This window comes from Dromiciops gliroides, chromosome 5 (genome assembly GCF_019393635.1).
Source record: "Dromiciops gliroides isolate mDroGli1 chromosome 5, mDroGli1.pri, whole genome shotgun sequence".
NCBI classification, from domain to species: Eukaryota; Metazoa; Chordata; class Mammalia; order Microbiotheria; family Microbiotheriidae; genus Dromiciops; species Dromiciops gliroides.
In genome coordinates this window covers 59739940-59760490 of record NC_057865.1, presented here as the reverse complement: position 1 = coordinate 59760490, position 20551 = coordinate 59739940, and the positions used below count along the sequence as shown (strand labels likewise).

At 36.9% G+C, this 20551-nt stretch overlaps 1 protein-coding gene across 5 annotated transcripts in view; it reads right to left on the bottom strand.

The window, feature by feature from the left end:
- The window catches only part of MLLT10 (MLLT10 histone lysine methyltransferase DOT1L cofactor), a 233364-nt gene that overhangs the window by 50535 nt on the left and 162278 nt on the right, over positions 1-20551 (bottom strand). For all 5 annotated transcript variants that reach the window (XM_043967037.1, XM_043967036.1, XM_043967039.1 and 2 more), the window contains one exon: positions 1733-1911. In XM_043967037.1, the coding sequence (XP_043822972.1) occupies positions 1733-1911 (179 nt within the window). The remainder of the gene's footprint in view (positions 1-1732; positions 1912-20551) is intronic.

Below are 20551 nucleotides of genomic sequence, written 5' to 3'. Positions count from 1 at the left end.
AATGATCTAGTAGAGTACAATCATAAGGTAAGAAAAAGAATCTTACTTGTTCAGAAAGACACAAGTGTTGACAGATCTTACAATGTTTTCTATTGCATATTTTAGCTGAAATAATAAAATTGCAGATATGGAAGGGAGTGATGCAGGTACCAAGTTTGGGGGCATTCTGTACATCAATATGCTTTAGGATAGAAGAGGATCTTTCACAGTATTTTTCCCCAACTACTATAATCACATATCTATATATAAAATGCATAATGAAAATCAAGCTTTTCTCATGATGCTTTTAATTTTAGTTATTAAGATGAATATCTATATTCCCAAAGACAGAATAAAATGTCCAGTGATTTTTGGCTTTTTCCCTCCCCCAAGTCATATGTTGTTTTATCAGTTGCCACGGCTGATCATAAGGCAAGAAAAAGAAATAAAAGAGTTCCTGACCACTACCCTCAAAATATCAGGAGAAAGTGGAAAAGACCTCTAGCTAGGCTAGCGTGTTGTATGGTGCTACTGAAGCGTATCTATGGGAGGAGATGAACAAAAGTTGAAAACTATGGGCAGGCATAGGTGAGTTGTTACCTGAATCACTGGAAGAAACTCTTGAATCAATGAGATCATGGACTGATTCGAATATAAGTAAGTAAGTAAGTAAGTCATGCTAATAAATCCTATTTAAAAGCTTTACAGAAAGGTCCAGATTTGTTCATTACACTGTCCTGGAATTATATCATACTTAATATTTCCCAAAATTAGTGGGACATCATCTGGGCTGAGAGAATATTTTCTGCAATACACACACACACACACACACACACACACACACACACACACACACACACATTTATTGGGGGGGGGGAGGGGGCCGCGCAGGGCAATGAGGGTTAAGTGACTTGCCCAGGGTCACACAGCTAGTAAGTGTCAAGTATCTGAGGCCGGATTTGAACTCAGGTCCTCATGAATCCAGGGCCAGTGCTTTATCCACCGTGCCACCTAGCTGCCCCCTTTTCTGAAAAATATTAACAATACCAGTACTTGACATAATACAATTTGATAGATATTCCATTTTTAAAATGTTCAAAACTCATGACCTTTGTTTTTAAAGAAGTTAAAAAAAATATATAAAACAGTTTGTATCTTGAATCTTAACTGTTTTAGAATGGAAAACTAATTAAAATTTCCATTCAATAACTAAATTTTTCCATGTCAACCCAAGATAAAGAACTCTTCTAATGAAAATAATACCATTCATTCACACTTTCTAATTTACCCTTTTCCAGAGTGAGATAAAATGGGAAAAAGAAAAGATTTGGAGTCAGAGGCAATGGGTTCGAATCCCTTCCTTTCACGTGTGACCTTGTGCAAGTTATTCCAGCTCATCCGTCGAATGAGGGTAGTGGATTAAACAACCCTTTTAGCTAAAAGTCTATGATCCCCGATCTCTGCTGGACTCTGTTACCTCATTGTGTAAAAGGAGGAGGTTGGACTAGTTGGAAGAGATGGTGTCTGTCTCTATGATCTTAGGATCTTTTAAGATCTCCTCGGGTGGTAAAACCTATGATCCCTATGACATACGTAAGAGAGAAATAGGTATTATTTCCCAATGGTCACATCAGCACAAAGTATGATCTAAGGCAAGTTCCTGCTGATAATTTGTTCCCCCAAAGGAGACAAAAGAGAAGGTTACATGACAAGAATAAATCCAGTGACCTTCTAGACCACTGCAATTACTTGCCTGACTTGTAGCAACAGCCGTGGTAACAGATGATGTGGCTGAAGGGGACAAACCTCCTACTTGCTGCAAATGACCAGAAGACTGTGGAGGTAAATGAGAACTGGAAACAGGAGTGCTAGACCCTGAGCCAGAGACTGCATTTGGAAATGATACTGCTACATCATTGCTGCTATAAATACCTAAAAGAAAAAGACATTGGCTGGTGTTAGTGAAATACAAAATTAATGAATGAATAAGTGACACCAAAGTAGGAAACACCTAACTTCTGAATATTGACTTTTCAAGATCCACAGCCTGACCCAGTTATCTTCCAGGGATTAAAAAATCAACTTGAACAATTCATTAAAAATTCTAACTTTTGGGCGCAGCTAGGTGGCGCAGTGGGCAAAGCACCGGCTCTGGATTCAGGAGGACCTCAGTTCAAATCTGACCTCAGACAATTGACATGTACTAGCTGTATGGGCAAGTCACTTAACTCTCATCGCCCAGCCTCCCCACCGCCCCAATGTCACTTTTAGAGGAATGAGAAAAAAACACTTCTTTACAAAGTTGGGGTGAGGGGAACAGACCTTTTATTGGAGCTAATGATAAAAAAAGGTAGGGAAGGACTGACTATGGATAAGAACTTGTGACCTTAATCTAACCCCGCCCCCCCATCCTCTGGGAGCTTGCTTCTTCCATCATTCTCTTATCTTTATACTTTTACCTGTTTCCTTCCCTGCTGCCTATAAAACACACTCAAATTTATCCATCTTTAAAAACAAAACAAAAACCTCAAAACAAACATAACTTTATACTAACACCCCCATATGTTATGATTCTATTTCTTTATCCTTTTAACAGTCAAATTTCTTTGAAAAGTCCTTTAAGTCCACTTATTGCCTTTCCTTGTTCTTTACCCCTTTGCAGTTTGACTTCATCACTCACTGAAACTATTCTGAGGTTACTAAGAACATAACTGTTAAGTTATGGCCTTTTCTCAATCCTCATGCTTCCTTACCTTTCTGAAGTCTGCTATGATGCTGACCACTCCCTTTATATATCAAGGCTCTTCCTGACTGTGCGACCATTCCTCAATTGCCTTTTGCTGGGCCATCAATCTATTTTTCTCCTACTAAGGATGGTTATCCCCCAAGGCTTTGTCCTAGGCTTTCTTCTCTTTATATTGTCCCCCTTAGTATACTGTTTCATCTATATCCTCTCAACTCAGGAGATTCCCGAATTTCCCTATTTCTCTGTCTTTGTCATAGTCACACCCACACCAATAATCAACACACATTTATTAAGCAACTACTATTGTGGCTGTGTAGTACAGCTAAAAGAAACCAGAATTAGAGGAGCAAGGTTCTGATTGAACTCTGACGTGTACTACCTGTGTGACCTTAGGCAAGTCCTGTTTGCTCATCCGGGATAAATCTCTTCATCTGAAAATGAAGGTGTTGGACAAAAGAGCCTCCCTCTGAGGTCTCTTCCAGCTTTGGATCGATGACCCTATGTACCTACTAGACATCTCAACCTGGCTATGCTACTTGCATCTCAAATTCCAAATGTCCAACAAAACTGATTATTTTCCCTCCCACCTGAAATGATCTTTTGCTTAAACTTCATGATTTCTGTGGAAGAGTTCCCTATCTTCTCAGATACTCCTATTTCACAACTTCAAAGTTATCCCCATATCCAATCAATTATTAGGTCTTATTAATTCTACTTCCACAATTGGTCTTTCAACCATCCCCTTTTTCACTAACACAGGCCCATCCTAGTCCATATACTCAGCTCACATGGATTATGTAACAATTGGAATGACACCACCTGCTGGATACTAACTGTAGAAGAGTTCTGCCCATGAAGCGAAGGTCTTTGAGGGCAAGACCAGGAGTCTTTGGTATCAGGAAGTGACGCGGACTAGTGGGAGGAGGAAGGAGGAGACGGAGGGCTTTTTCCTTTGGACTCTGGTGGAGAGCGGAGCTAGAAATGTGCTCTCCCTTTAATAGATAGGAATCTAGGCCTTTTTCTCTCTCTTTACCAAATTCTTATTCTCCTTAATAAATGCTTAAAAGTCTAACTCTTGCTAAAGCTCATAATTTACTGGCGACCACTCATTAGATATTTTAGACAGACTAGCTAGAATTTTAGCCCTTAACAATTACTTAAAATATCTTCCTACTTGGTCTCCCTGCTTCCAATCAACCTTCTTTCCAATCTATCTTCTACAAAGTCAAAATTAACTTCCTAAGCCACAGGTCTGACCCTCCTTAAATAACTCTGGTGACTACCTATTACCTCTAGGATAAAAGATAAACTCGTCACCTTGGAATTTAACACCATGCAATTATCTCCCTTCAACCTACCTTTCCAGTCATATTTCACAACACATGACCCATTTCTGTACTTTCAAACCAGCTGAGCCCCATGCCTGAAGAAATCGCCCTCCAGACCTATGTCTCAGAATCCTTGCTTCCTTCAAGTTTCAGGCTATGTATCTATATTCCCATGAAAAGCCTCCCCAGATCTCAACCAAATTTGACTACCATCTACCCCATTAAATTATATATTTAATTCTATGTGTATATGTTTAAGTTCCTTGAAGGCAAAGATAAATTTTAGTTTTTTGTATATGTGGCCCCAGTGCACTGGAAACAGCAGACACATGGCAAATGTGTGTTGTATTTAAATATCACAGAAAAAAATAGGATTATACTGTATAAGTTGCTCATAAGCCAAAAATGGAGCACTGTAGTCTCAAAAAGCAAAAATATATTGAAGAATATATATAGTTGGACAACACCAGGATAGAATTGTATTCAATGCTGCCAAATTCCTTCTTTACACTGTTTTTACCATGTAACCCTCTTGCTTAAAATATCTCTATATAATAGCTCTTGAATCAAGTCCAAAGTCTCAAAACCCTTTATATTCACTAGCAGTCAATATATTTGTCCTCTGGGAAATGTCATATTGACTTTTCTACCAAAGCTTCATCATATAAGAGAAATATAGCTCTTTGGCCATTACATGCGATGTCTAAATACCATCCTCTCTCAATTATCCAAACTAATGTACTAAATGTAACAGATATTAATGGTCTGAAGTTCTAAAAAGGAAGATGGCTCAAGAGATATGGGAGCTTATCAAAAGTGAAATTCTGACAATACAATCACAAATACTGCCAATGAAGCAAAGGGAGAATAGTCTGTCTAAAGGGAACCATGTTACTGCAGAGAGTTCTCTGAGAAGCTCAAAGGTCTAATAATATCAGAAAATCTCTAATTTCCACAAAAAAGTAGACCGCCCCAAATAAAGACCATAAAAGGGGAATTTTCGAAAGCCATAAGAAAAACAAACAAACAAAAAAGAAGCAATGGTTGTAGCAGATGGGGCAACTGATGGTCAGCAAATATAGGAACTGGGGGGAGAAGTCTAAAAGTACATTCCCAAACATGCAGATTTTATTCCCAACAAAGGAATTAAGATTTGCATTTATTAATGCAGGCAGTAAAGACTAGGCATAATTTGCTTGTTTTCTCTATCAGGGAGAAAAATTGTGACTGAAAAGAACAGAAGCAAAATACTTAAGAAAACATTGAAATCTAACATAAATGAAGACAGAAAATTATATAGCTAGACTAAATGATTTCTAGTCACAGGAATGAATGAATGAAAGAAAGACTGAGACCTAAACAAGTTACATTTCGGGGGCTAAATTTAAGATATGGTTGCTCAATTGCCTCCTTCAAGTCCTAAATGAAATCTTACCTTCTACAAGAGCCTTTCTTGATTCCTTTTTTTAAAAATTAATAAAGTATTTTATTTTTTTCCTGTTACATGTAAAGATAGTTCTCAACTTTTGTTTATACAGGCTTTCCAATTTCAGATTTTTCTCCCTCCCTCCCCTCCCTCCCCCTCCCCTAGACAGCAGGTAATCTGATGTAGGTTATACACACACACACACACACACACACACACACACACACACACACACACACACACACACACAATAACATTAATCCTATTTCTGCATTAGTCATAAGAGAAAAATCAGAGCAATGATGAAAAACCTCAAAATAGAAAAAACAACAGCACCAAAAACAAAAGAAATAGTATGGTTCATTCAGCATCTATACTCCACAGTCCTTTTTATTTTCCTTGGATTTGGAAATCCTCTTTTATCACGTGTTCCCTGGAACTCTTCTGTACCATTGCATTGATGAGAAGAATATAGTCCATCACAGTAGATCAACACACAATGTTGATGATACTGTGTACAATGTTCTTCTGGTTCTGCTCATCTCACTCATCTTGATTCCTTCTAATGTTAGTGCCTGCCCTCTGCTGATTCTCTCCAATTTATCCCTTATGTGACTTGTCTGCACCCACAGGTATCTGAATGTCATCAGCTCTAGTAGACTATGAGCTTCTTGAGAGCAGGGGCTAGCTCCCACCTTTCTTTGTACCCTCAGCACTTAGCACTGTGCCTAGCACATAGGAGGCACTTAATGACGGTTTCCTGACTGAATGAATAGGAGAAGGGCCCCAAACCTGGAAATGTACCAACATTTTTCTAACATTCAACAGGGAGAAGCAGAGAGGTCCTGGTTCCAATATACTATATTACACACTCCATACTACTGAAAATGGAATGAAGTGCTTCATGAGATCATTTACCATCACTGGACATGTTTAAGCAGAGACCGGATGACCACTTGTGGGAGCTTTTGAAAGGAGGCTTACGTAAAGGACTACTGTAATGGCCCTTTCAAATCTCTCACTTGATCTTTATGATGCAGAGTAACCGATAAAACCAGATACAGGTTATTAACACATTTTACAGGAGAGTTGATGTCAAAGACCTGAAGACTTATCATGTGAGGACTAGAAAACACATTCACTCTGTATGTGGCCCTCGATGGCACATGGAGGAGCAGCAGAGGCATATTTTTGCATTATGTAAGAAAGCTGAATAAATGACCTTTTAAGTAATAAGCTCCCCATCACTGGAAGTAAATCTACTGACATCCTATGACTATTGAGAGACGGGATCTTCCATAGGGGATTTGTACAAACGTGGGATTAAATAATTCCTCTTAAGTCCCTGCCACCTCTCCTACTCCATGAAGGATGATGGGGAAGATGATCAACAGATAGAATGGAAAAGATATGTATTCCCAGTGGGTGAACAGCATGGAGAAAGCACAAAGCATAAAATCTAGGAACGAGGAGTCCACTTTGGCCAAAAGATGACTGAGGTGAAGAATGTTGTGAAATAAGAACACAAAGTAAGCTTGAAAGCTAAAGAAAAATGACCTTTCCTTAGGTAAGCAGGAGAATTGCACTGGATGTGACATACTCAGGCCTTTGTGTTTAGAAGATTCCTTTTGGAAAGAATATGAAGGCTAGGTTTAAGAGAGGGGAAATTAGTTGAGGCTTTTAGAATGGTTCAGGAGAGAGGAAATGAGAGGTGATGTTCTAAATATCACTGGAATCTAATACAACCAGCATAAAAAAGTAAGTTTCCTTTGTTTACTTCAATTTTCAAAGTCTGAAAGTTCAACCTTTATTTTCTTATTATTGAGAATAAAATGGGAAAATTCCTAATTATAAAATGAAGTTACTTGTGAAGAAGTATTTTTTCGTATACATTTGATCTAAAATAGGGCTTTTAAAAAATAACCCCTAAGCACTGGGCTTTTGGGGGAAGGGGTAGGGTTGGGCTACATACATGCATGAACAAAGCTGGCATGCATTAATTGGAAAATATCCATCTGCCCTGTTTTCAAGTGCAGAGTAATTTAATACATCATATGCTATCTCTCGACTCATCCTAAAGTACTTACAAAGATATATGCCCTAAAGGAACAGGAATATATTACTGAGTCACAAAAAATGATCAAGGATTCTTCAGAAGGAATAAGAGAAAAGAATGATAGATGGGTGAGAGAGGCATAAAATTAGTGCCCCAGGAATCTAGGAGGCTGACAGAGAAGTAGTATAGAAATGGCATGAAGCATTTACTAACTCCAAAATTTGATTCAGAAGATATGGGTCAAAGTAAGGTTGTGACCAATTAGGAACATTAAAAATTAAAAACACATTACCCTGTTCTTTTTCACTTACCCTAAAGACTGTAGCAAAGAAGCTATATTCTGTTGGCCACTAGTCTTATTATGAAAGCCTTGGATGTTACATTAAAAGGAAGAGCATACCTAGTGATTTCAAAAGGAGGTTAATGAAGTAATAATAATTTGCTGGAAAATGTACTAGTTTTCTTTACACTTACTTTTTTTTTTTTTGCAGGCAATGGGGGTTAAGTGACTTGCCCAGGGTCACACAGCTAGTAAGTGTCAAGTGTCTGAGGCCGGATTTGAACTCAGGTACTCCTGAATTCAGGGCCGGTGCTTTAACCACTGCGCCATCTAGCTGCCCCACATTTACTTTTAATACATTATTTAAACAGGCTGAAGCACTATGAAAATTCAAGCATTTCTTTTTTTAAAAGTGTATACTTCTCATGGGGCAGCTAGCTGGTGCAATGGCTAAAGCACTGGCACTGAATTCAGGAGGACCTGAGTTCAAATCCGGCCTCAGACACTTGACACTTACAAGCTGTGTGATCCTGGGCAAGTCACTTAACCCTCATTGCCTTGCAAAATAAATAAATAAATAAATAAATAAATAAATAAATAAGCAAATAAGTAAGTAAATAAATAAATAAACAAATAAATAAATGTGTATGCTTCTCATAGTTTCCTATAAAGGTCTCTTACTGACCTTTGACTTGTTTTATTTTTTAGTGAGGCAATTGAGGTTAAGTGACTTGCCCAGGGTCACACAGCTAGTAAGTGTTAAGTATCTGAGGTTAGATTTGAACTCAGGTACTCCTGACTCCCGGGCTGGTGCTCTATCTACTGTGCCATCTAGCTGCCCCTGACCTTTGACTTTTAATGCACTGAGTAACAAAACAAAATAGGTGTTGAGTCTGGCAATGACTGCATACAGAAAGAATATCTGAAAGCTACACCAAAGATCATCTTTTTACTGTTCTTACAATTTCATGGGAGCCAGTGTGGTAGACTGGAAAATACAATGACTCTGGAGTAAGAGGGCTGGAGTTTCAACTCTGGAACATTCTACCTTTGAGATCCAGCCTCTCTGGGTTTCAGTTTCCTCATTAAAAAGAAAAAATAAAATTATTCAACAAATGAGAAAATCAATAAAATTTTTTTTAAAAAGGAAAGTCATTCTCTGAGAAAAAAGGTAGCAAAAGTGTGAAGACACAAAAAGAGAGTAGAAAGTTAAAATGAATTTACTCTGTGGGTATAAAATAAACAAATATTAGTGTTTTATATAAACCACCATAGTAGAATCATAGATCGTTCTCAGATTCCTTTGTTGTATCATCTATATATTATATCTACTAATTACTATGGGTACAACCAAAGACTCAGTCCTCAGACCCCTTCTCTTCTATTCTCTCTTGTTGACCTCATCAGCTCTTATGGCTTTAGTTACCATCTCTATGAAGATAACGCTCACATTTATATATACTCAGTCTCTTGTTTGACATCTAGTATTGAATCACGAATTTTAAATATTTTGAACTAGATGTTTAGATAAGTCATATATCACAAAGATCATACTATGACCAAGCTTACTTTATACTTAGAGTATAGGGCTGGTTCAAAATTAGGAAAACTGTAAGTACAACTGATCATATTAGTAACAAAAAGAAACAAAAACAATCAGGATTATTTCAATAAATTCAGAAAAGGCTTTCAACAAAATCCATTCCTATTCAAAACACTGGAAACATAGGAATAAATGGAGCTTTCCTTAAAATGATAAGTAGTACTTATCTAAAACCAAGATGAAGCATTGCCTATAAGGGGAATAAGCTAGAGAACTTTCCAATAAAATCAGGAGTCAAGCAAGGATATCCACTATCACCAATACTATTCAATTTTTGTTAGCATTCAGTCATTTTTCAGTTAAGTTCTTTATGACTCCATTTGGGATTTTCTCAGCAAATATACTGGAGTGGTCTGTCATTTCCTTATGCTCATTTTACAGAAGAAGAAACTGAGACAAAAAGGGTTAGGTAACTTTCCCAGGATCACAAAGCTAGTACATGTCTAAGACCAGATTTGAACTCGGGCATTCCTGACTCCAGGCACAGCCCTCATCCACTGTGCCACCTAGCTGTCCCAACTACTTATTCAATACTATAAACAATAAGACAAGAAAAAGACGCTGAAGCAATAAACCTAAGAAACAAACCCATCATTTTTTGCATATGATATGATGGTTGAGAGAACCCTAGTCAGCTAAAAAATTAACTGAAACAGTAACTTCAACAAAGTTGCATATAAAATAAACCCACACAAGTCATCAGAATTTCTCTTTGTTACCAAAAAAGGGAATGAGGGAAGGGGAACGAGAAGAGAAAAAAAAAAGAATTCTACTTAAAACAGCTACAGATGGTATAAAATAATTGGTAGTCTCCCTGCCAAGATACACACAGGTACTTTATGAACACAATTACAAAACACTGTTTACACAAATATATATCTAAGTAATTGGGAAAATATTAATCGCTCACACAACATTTTGCCAATATAAGTAACAATGATACCAAAATGAATCCATTTATTTAGTGTCATATCAAACTACCAAAGAATTGCTTTATAAAACTAAAAATAAAAGCAAGATTCATCCTAAAAAACAAAATGTGAAGAATATCAAGTGAATCAGTAAAAATTTTTAAACGGGAAGGAAAGAAACCCAGCAGTACCACCTCTCAACTTATACTACAAATCTATAATAATAATAATAATATAACAACTTGAGACTAATTAAGAAACAGAAGGGATTAGATTAGGTACCCAACAGATAAAGGAGTACACCAGCATAATAACCTTGTATTTAAAAATTCCAAAGATCCAGGCTACTGGGGCAAGAACTCATTATTCAACAAAAATTGTTGGGAAAATGAGAAAATCATCTGGGCAAACCATAAACCAGCATCTCACATCATTTGCCAAGATAAATTCAAAATGAGCACATGATCCATTTACTCAAAAAAGGTGACATCATAAGCACATTAGTCAAGCATGGAAGAAATCACATGCAAGATCTATGGATAGTGGAAGACTTCATGACCAAGCAAGATTCAAAGAGGCTGACAGGAGGTAAAATGGATAATTGTGGTATCATAAAATTACAAAGTTTTTGCACAAACAAAACCAGTGCAGCAGAAATCAGGGAGAAATCTCTATAAGCTTCTTTAATAGAGTTTTCATTACTAAGACAGAGAAAACATATCACATTTACAAGACTAAGACTCATTCCCCAATTGATAACCAATCAAAGCGCATGAATAGGCAGTTTTCAAAGGAAGAAACTTGAGATGTAAATAGCTATGTAAAAAAAAAAGCTCTAAATCACTAATAATTAGAGAAATATAAATTAAAATAACTCTGAGGTACTTATAAGATTAGCAAAGATGACAAGAAAGAAAAATGACAAACACTGGAAAACAGCCATACTAATACACTGTTGGTGTAACAGTAAATTGATCCAACCATTCATAAACTATGTATACCCTTTGACTTGGTGATACTGTTACTAGGTCTATACTCAAAAGAAATCAAAAAAAGCTGAAAAGGGGGGTCAGATAGGTGGCACAGTGGATAAAGCACTGGCCCTGGATTCAGGAGGACCTGAGTTCAAATCCAGCCTCAGACACTTGACACTCACTAGCTGTGTGAGCCTGGGCAAGTCACTTAACCCTCATTGCCCCACCTTCCCCCCAAAATTAAAATTTTTTTTAAAAGATGAAAAAGATCCACCGATAAAAAATATTTATGGTAACTTTTTGCGGTAGCAAAGAATTAGAAATTGAAAGATGTCCATCAACTGGAAGATGGCTTAACAAGTTTTAGTCATGAATGTGATGGAATACTAGTGTTAAATGATAAAGGGGAGTCTCAGAAAAACCTGGAAAGACTTGTATGAAATTGATGCAAAGTGAAGGGAACAGAACCAGGAGCACAATTTATACAATAACAACAATACTGTAAAGATAACCAACTTTGAAAGGCTTAGAAACTCTGATCAACACGACGTTCAAGCAAAATTACAAAGGACTCACAATGAAACATCCTATTCCCCTCCACAGAGAGCTGATGGACTCAAAAGTACAGCTTGAAGCTTATTTTCATCTTTCTTTTTGTTTTTCTTTCTTTCTTCCTGACATGGCTAATGTAGAAATTTATTTTCCATAACTACACACACACACACACACACACACACACACACACACACACACACACAGAGGTTTTGTTTTGCTTGCCTTCTCAATGAGTGAGGGAAGGAGGAGAGAATTAGAAACTGAAAATAAAATTGAATTAAATAAAAATCCTAGATATGCTATGGAAATCTCAAATTAAATGTCTCCAAAGCAGAACTCATTATCTCCCTATCCACTCCCCACCCCAACCCCAACCCTCTACCAAATTTCCTTATTTCTACTTAGCACTCAATAAAATCTTTGTTGCCCAAGATAATGGCAAATCTTGGTATTATTATTGGCTTTTCAGTCTCCCTCTCTTCATATATCCAATCAGTTGCCAAATCCATTGGTTTTTAACTTGATCCACATCTCTCTTATCTGTCTTCACATCTCTACTCACACATTCATCTGTCTCATTCAAGCCATCACCACATCTCTCTCATCTGTACTACTGCAAGAGCCTATGAACTGACCTCCCTGCCTAAACTTTTCCTTGCATTCACTGCCTTTTCTACAATGCTGTCAAATTAATATTCATAAAGCATGGGTATGACCATTTATTCCACTTCCTGCCTTAACAAATTCTAGTGGCTCCCTATATTATCTCTAGAATTAATTATAAGCACTTTTATTTGGCAATAAAATCTTTCCTTATTGGCGTCAAATACTTGTTTCCTTTTTAAGAATGGGGACAAAGAGCTATTTGCCCCCTTCCCCTTTCTCTCTCTCTCACCTTATAACTGTCTCCTTCTGTAATGCCTACTCACATGCCCAATTCTCTTCTACTCTTTTTTTGGGGGGGGAGGGGTTAGACAATTGGGGTTAAGTGACTTGCCCAGGGTCACACAGCTAGTAAATGTTAAGTGTCTGAGGTCAGATTTGAACTCAGGTCCTCCTGACTCCAGGGCCGGTGCTCTATCTACTGCGCCACCTAGCTGCCCCTCTCTTCTACTCTTAAAAAAATCCCTTTACCTGACCCTTCAAAGTACTGTCTTCTATTTCTTTTCCCTTTCATAACCAAATTCTCAATTAAAAAAAGAAATCCTCTCTACTCCTTGCTTCAAATTCCTTATTTGCCACTTGCTTCTAAGCAACTTTCAATCTGGCTTTTGAATCCATCAATAGAATAAAATTATTCTCACCAATGTTATAAAAAAATCCTTTAATTGCTAAGGCCAGCATCAATCAATGAATCAAATAAGTATCAATTAAGTACTAACATATATCAGGCATTATATTGCCTAGGTTCTTAGGATACAAGTACAAAGAATGAAAGGATTCTTACTTGCAAAGAATTCTAACAGAGGAGACAAGTACATTGTAAATATAGAAAACATAAAGATAAATTGAATAAATACAAATATATACAAAGTAGTTAAATAGTTAGTTTGGGCGGGCACTAGCAATGGGGGAAAATCAGAAAAGCTTTCAATACAGACAATGTTGTTTCAGCTATGTCTGTTTGTTTGTTTGTTTTTAGTGAGGCAATTGGGGTTAAGTGACTTGCCCAGGGTCACACAGCTAGTAAGTATTAAGTGCCTGAGGCCGGATTTAAACTCAGGTACTCCTGCCTCCAGGGCAGGTGCTCTATCCACTGCACCACCTAGCTGCCCCTCAGCTATGTCTTAAAGGAAAAAAGGGACTCTACGAAATAGAAGTCACATCCTGGGTGCATTCCAGATGTGACTGGCACTCAGTGATGGAGGAGAGAGTATTGTGTTCGAGAAAACATAAAAGGTCAGTTTAGCAGCATCCAAAATGAGAGCTAAGTAGGAGGGAAGAGAACAATATCAAATGAGGATGGAAAGACAGAGTGGGACCTGGCTGCATAGGGCTTTAAAAACTAAACAGAGTTTACATTTTGTTCTATAGACAAGAGAAAGCCAATGGAATTGACCCAGTAATGGAATGTCATGATGATCAGATCTGTACTTAAGGCAAATTCCTTTGGCGGTAGTGTGTAGGAGGGGCTGGAGTAGAGAGAAACTTAGGGCAGGAGGCCCAATGACAAAGTTGTTGCAATAATCCAGGAAAGTGACTAAAATGGTGGCTCCAAATATCCTCCAGATTAGTCACATTCACAATCCTCTGAAATAATCCCTGGCTCTTCCCATTTGTTCAGCTACTCTGCACACTAAATAAGCCGACAAGTTTTGTTTATTGTACCTCTACATCTCTTCAATTCATTCACTTCCTTTTACAATTCTTTTTCTTTACCCTCTTAAATGCTCAGAATAAAACTAATCCACTAACCAGGACCTCTGTTATTCTTATTTAACTCCCTCAATATCTTTGAAGACATTTTTCCATGGGCTGGACATCAATTTAACCCTTAGTAGCTAAAAAAAAAATCTCTCTATCCACTATACCACAATACAAAATAAAATATAAGTGTGTAAGAACTCTGTGAAGTCTGAATGGGGAAAGAAAGCTACTGACTGAGGAGAGATGAGTTAAGCTGGTATATAAAGGATGAACAGAAATTTAATAGATAAAACGTAGAATCTGTTATTTTCAATAGAGTATGATCTTTCTGTCTTTGGAAAGTCAACTCAATTGATACTGTACTAATGATCTTCAGATGACATGTTTTATCTATATATGGCTGAGGTGGCTCTGGCCACATATTTAACTGTAATAAGTAGAAACTGTTAGTTTCCTGGCCATATATTTGGGTGTTAGCCCCCAGTTCGTTACTGCCAAAATATAAGTGCATATATTGAGAAGGACCAGGTTAATGTGAAAATTTGTAACAGTGATTAGAAAATAAATCCAAAGTATATGCTCTATTCATACAAAACCTTGTCTTTGTGGAAAATTTTTAGAATTAAGTTGTGCATAAATATGTGCTCAACAAATAGACTGGTAAAATCACACAAATATGGGAAATTTAGACCCAAGGTATACATATTATCTAGCAGAACTACCCTTTTATACTGCTGCCCAATCCTTGGAATTGGTGTTTCTACCTGCCTGATCTTATGTGTTTTGAGACTGTGAAAATATCTGATATCTTTTCACCCCCAACCAACCTCCTCCAAAACTTTCTCTTAGGGATGGCATGGTAAGAAAGAAAGAATTCTGGGTTTGGGTTCAAAGTAGCCGGATCTGCCACTTACTACCTGTAGCTTCAAGTCCTTATAACTTCATTAATAAATGTTTTTAATATTCATTCACTCACTTCTTTGGGCTTGACTTTTCCCATCAATAAAAAGAAGAGTTTGGATCAGATAAATGAACCAATAAATATTTATTAAGCATCTGCTACTTTAAATACTACTGATCTCCAAGGCCTCTCTTAGTTCTCAATCTATGACCCTATTTTCAAACATGTTGATGAGCAGCTGTTAGTGGAAACAAGTTTAATGCCATCTTTCTGACTTACAGATATAAACTGGTTCTACATAAGGAACTTAAAATTGTCAAAATAGTGAAGTCACATAAAAATGCAATTTCACTAACAATCTTTTTATTAGTAATGAATTCTAATTCAAAAATACATGCTCTATGTTTCATCTACTGTTAAAAGCAAAACAAAGAACAAAACCAAGGATGATATATACTCCAACACATCTGTAATCTCATCTGTGTGGGTATTCCCTCCACCGATGAAGGCCTGCTCATCTGATATAGCTCATACAGATATCATTCCATATATTTTCAAGAAGGGAGTAACTCAAAGTGCTAGAGAACTTCCCCGTCTATGAAGAATGTGACGTTCTCTTAAGTGGAAAATGCAGCCTATCAGTTGTACTCTCATTCTAAAATGAACCTATCTTTTTTTTCCCAATTACACATTACTTTGACATCTATATATCTTATGATACACAGAACATGATAATTAATCATAACACAAACTAAAATAATGAAAGTAGAAATAGAAAAAAAATCCTGTATATCAATGAAAGGTAGAAGAAATACTTCAAATGATAAATGGGGAAACTGCTAATGTAGACAACATTACTTCTACACTGATATGAATGAAGCCCAAAAGAAATGGGAAAACTATTCACAAAAATAATTAGAGAAAAGAGTATCAGAAAACTGGAACAACAGTATTATCATCTTCCCTCACAAAGAAATAATAAAACCAACCTGAGGAACTAGTGACCTATCAGCCTCCTACAGGCAAGCTACAAAGTTTTCACTAAGGTACTGAACAATTGACTCACTGCAGCCCTGGATTTTATCCAATCAATAGAACATGCAGTCTTTCAATCAGGAATCTTCACAAAAGGCTACCTTTGTGATAAATGAACCATTGGAGAAGATTCTAATATAACTTTCCATTGTATATGGTATTCATCAACTGTGAGAAAGCTTTTGAGTCAAGAAAAAAGGGCTTCACGTTAAGATCATATTCAGAAACATAAAAGGAATGCATAGGCATTGAATGAATAAGTAGAATATATCTCAATATATCTATCTTGTATCACTGCTTGATCAATTACAAGTCATCAAAAACTGGTTCTATTTATATAGACTGTGATTCCTTAATGATATACAGATATTTGCCTTGGCAACACGTTAGCTACTAAACTTAGTCCAACATATTATATGATCATACAAAAGGTAATTACTTGCTTTATAATAATTGTCATGTTTCCTAAAGAATCAAAAGAAGATCATCAAAATATACCAGAGTCTTTCAAAACAACCCATTAAAGCATAAAATTCAGGAAAACACAAGCAAATCCCTCTCCAGCTACATCTAAGGTGATTATTACCAAATAACCAGAAATGCTGTAACTTGTCATAGAACCCCATGACTTGGATCTAAATGATCATATAGTACAGTAAAAAAAAATTTTTTATTTTGGTGAGGCAATTGGGGTTAAGTGACTTGCCCAGGGTCACACAGCTAGTAAGTGTTAAGTGTCTGAGGCCAGATTTGAACTCAGGTCTTTCTGAATCCAGGGCTGGTGCTTTATCCACTGAACCACCTAGCTGCCCCCATAGTACAGTAAATTACCAAGTATACAAGCATAAACAAGAAATACAAACCAAACATCACAGCAGTTTATGATCTGAAAGTATGATTTTAAATGTTTTCATGGATATATAACTTAAAAATTTTCTGTCTCATACATTACATTTGACTACCTTGCCAGGCCCATTCTGCTCTCCACTTGACAATGGTGGAGCTAAAACTTCACTGAGGGACACTAAAGATGTTTAGCTCCTATTCAACTCTAGTCTATCTCACAAGATCCAGTTCCAGTCTCACCTTTGTGATAAAGAACATGAATAAAGCTTGGAATGAGAAATGTAAATAGAATAATTATTTAAAGGAACAAAAAAGAATATGCTGTAGAATAGTTGGAGATAAGATGAGATGAGAAGGGTAAGCTGGGGGAGACTTCCAGCCAAGATAATGACCTAAAGGAGCAGGCAGATAAGTTCCTTCACACCTACTTCAGCATAAAAATCCTATCAGGCCAAATAACAATAAAGCAATACAATGAGAACCTACTGACTTCTTCCCTCCATAAACAAAAAGTAAGCAAGCAAAGCCAGTGTCAACATGGGCAAACAACCAGGCATCTTACAAATGCAACCAGAGGGGCAGCTAGGTGGCGCAGTGGATAAAGCACCAGCCCTGGAGTCAGGAGTACCTGGGTTCAAATCCGGCCTCAGACACTTGACACTTACTAGCTGTGTGACCCTGGGCAAGTCACTTAACCCCCATTGCCTTAAAAAAAAAATGATAGACATTGGGAGCAGCTGGGTGACGCAGTGGATAAAACACCAGCCCTGGATTCAGGAGGACCTGAGTTCAAATCCGACCTCAGACACTTAACACTTACTAGCTGTGTAACCCTGGGCAAGTCACTTGACCCCAATTGCCTCACTTAAAAAAAACCCGACAAAACAACAAATGCAACCAGAGACACATAAAGTTTGTAAGACCATTTTATGAGATAGCAAGAGCTTGGAGCTGCAACAGAAAACCCCAGAACTGTTGGAAATCCAGTGCAGGGGTTTTGGAGGTTAACAGGAGCAGTAGTAACTGCTGAGGGATACAGAGGCAGCGCTCAGACCAGGTTATCCCAGGCAGTCCTCAAATAGGAAGGGTTGTAAGGAAACCAACACTCCGAATCTCAAAGATCCTAGAGGGCTTAACCCCACGTGGTGGAGGTCAGTACAAAAACATGGGTGTTTCAGGGCAAGTTGAAGCATGTTTGATGACCACCCCAAAGTTCAACAGGGGATTGAGCCTGGCTGGCCCTAGCACAAAGTCCACGTTCAGGAACTAAGGCTTGAGTTAACCGAAGAAAACAGCAACTGCTCTCAAGAATTACTATAGATGCAGAAATGCTCCCAAATTATACTTGAATATAGATGATCTAACTTGGCAACAACTGCAAGAGGAGACTCAAAGAGGAAAAAAGACAGGGATTACATGAATACCTAGAGGAAATGGTGAGATTAAAAAAATAGAAGCTCTGAGAGAAAGAACTGGAAGAATAAGTGGCTTAGAAATACCTTTATGTAAATTCATAAAGATCTATTTTTCTTTACCAGTGAATAATGGAATTTAATCAAACAGTGGCTTGCACATTATTATTTCTTTATATGTAGGTCATTCCTCCTCCCCCATTGAACTATAAGCTCTTGGAGGGAAGACACTATGCATTATGGCTCAAGATCTCAGTTGACTCACAGCATGACATTATACAGAGCAAACATTCAAATACATAGTGATTAAATGACAACTATGGGAAATCATCATTCAAGAGCCATCCCAATCCTTAACAAATTCTCAAATATTATGGCTAGAAAAATGAAAAATCAATATGAAAAACTTAAAATAATAACCTATATACAACACATTCAATCTTTACTTCTTTACACTTATTCATTCATAGAACAGGAAAAATGAGCTTTCCTACATTTCCAATTTTCAAGTAACTTCACCATTTAAAATGAATAAGCCCAAAAGAAGTAGTTACCAGCACTATCATAAACTGGGTCACTGTTTCAAAGGTCTCTAATGAAGTCATGGTATATACAAGTGGCTCATACTAATCAGTAAGACATCAGTCTGCAAACTCTTTTCTTGAATTTTATACAAACCCAAATTTATTAGACCTGGAATATTGAAGAGTGAATTGCTATACTCTATAATACCTACTTATTTTCTAGTTTAAAAACAATCTTAAGTCCTGTTAATGACCTCCTCCCAAAAACAACTACCTCATATTTTGCTACTTTGTACATATTTGTATTTATTAGCTTTATAGTTATTGTGTATGTATTTATCAGTGTATTTTTCTCCCCTATTAGAATGAATACTTCTTGTAAGAAGGAATTATTTCATGCTTTGTACTTATATTTCCAACCCATGGTAGGCCTTTAATGAGTGTTTGCTGATTGACTAGAAAAAATTCCTGTCTTGGAGCTAGAAAACACCTGGATTTGAATCTTGACTCTGAGGTTTATTAGCTACATGGGAATGGGCAAGTCATTTAGGTCTCTGAGCCCACATTTCCTAAGTTGAAAAATGGAGATAATACTTGTACTACCTACTTCCAACAGTTATGAGAATTGAATGAGATAAATTAAAAATGCTTACCTAATCTGAAGGCACTATTTAATGAAGGTTTCTATTATTATTGTGTTCATGCACCTCTCCTAAAATGAGCCAGGAAGAGTAAAATATTTATTGTGAGCTGTGCATGAAACTTTTTGCATAAGATTTAGACAGAAAATGTTTTGTAAAATACTATATGTCTAAAGCCATAATCTTAATTTCATAACAGTGAAATTAAGATATTTTAACAAAAGAGGGTTCTGTGAAAGTAACTGGCAAGTATTCCCCTGGATAAGAGAAAACTGAGATAGATATGTGGGAGGGCTATTACATAGAAAATGAAATGGCATCTGCTTGGCTTCAGAAGGCAGAATCAAGCAAAATGAATAGAAGTTGTGAAGAGGCAAATTTAAACTTGAGGTAAAGAAAAACATACCAACAATTAGCATTCTCCAAAAGCACAATGGCTACTTGGGGAAACAATATGATTTCTCACTGGAAGTCTTCCAGCCAAAGTTAGGTGGTTACTTTTCTATGACCTGAATTCTTAGTCAAGCAAGCCTCAGTAAGATCAGATCATGAGTCATCAAACTGTTCCGTATTAGTAGAACCCTTCAGTTAAAAAAGTAAAATTCGGGGCAGCTAGATGGCGCAGTGGATAGAGCACAGGCCCTGGATTCAGGGGGACCTGAGTTCAGATCCAGACTCAGACACTTGATACTTACTAGCTGTGTGACCCTGGGCAAATCACTTAACCCCAATTGCCTCACACACAAAAAAGTAAAATTCTCTAAATTAGATTTAAAATTCCCATCAACATACACAACACACAGTTTAATTTTAAAAAATAAACCACCTTCAGATACTTCAAGGTTCCTTGAAACAGTCTGAGAAATGAACTCTGATTTTAAAGGAGATCTTTATATAATTTTATTTTTAAAATATTTTCAATGAATGTTTTTTCAATGTTATGTAATTGGTTGCCTTAAATGTTAAC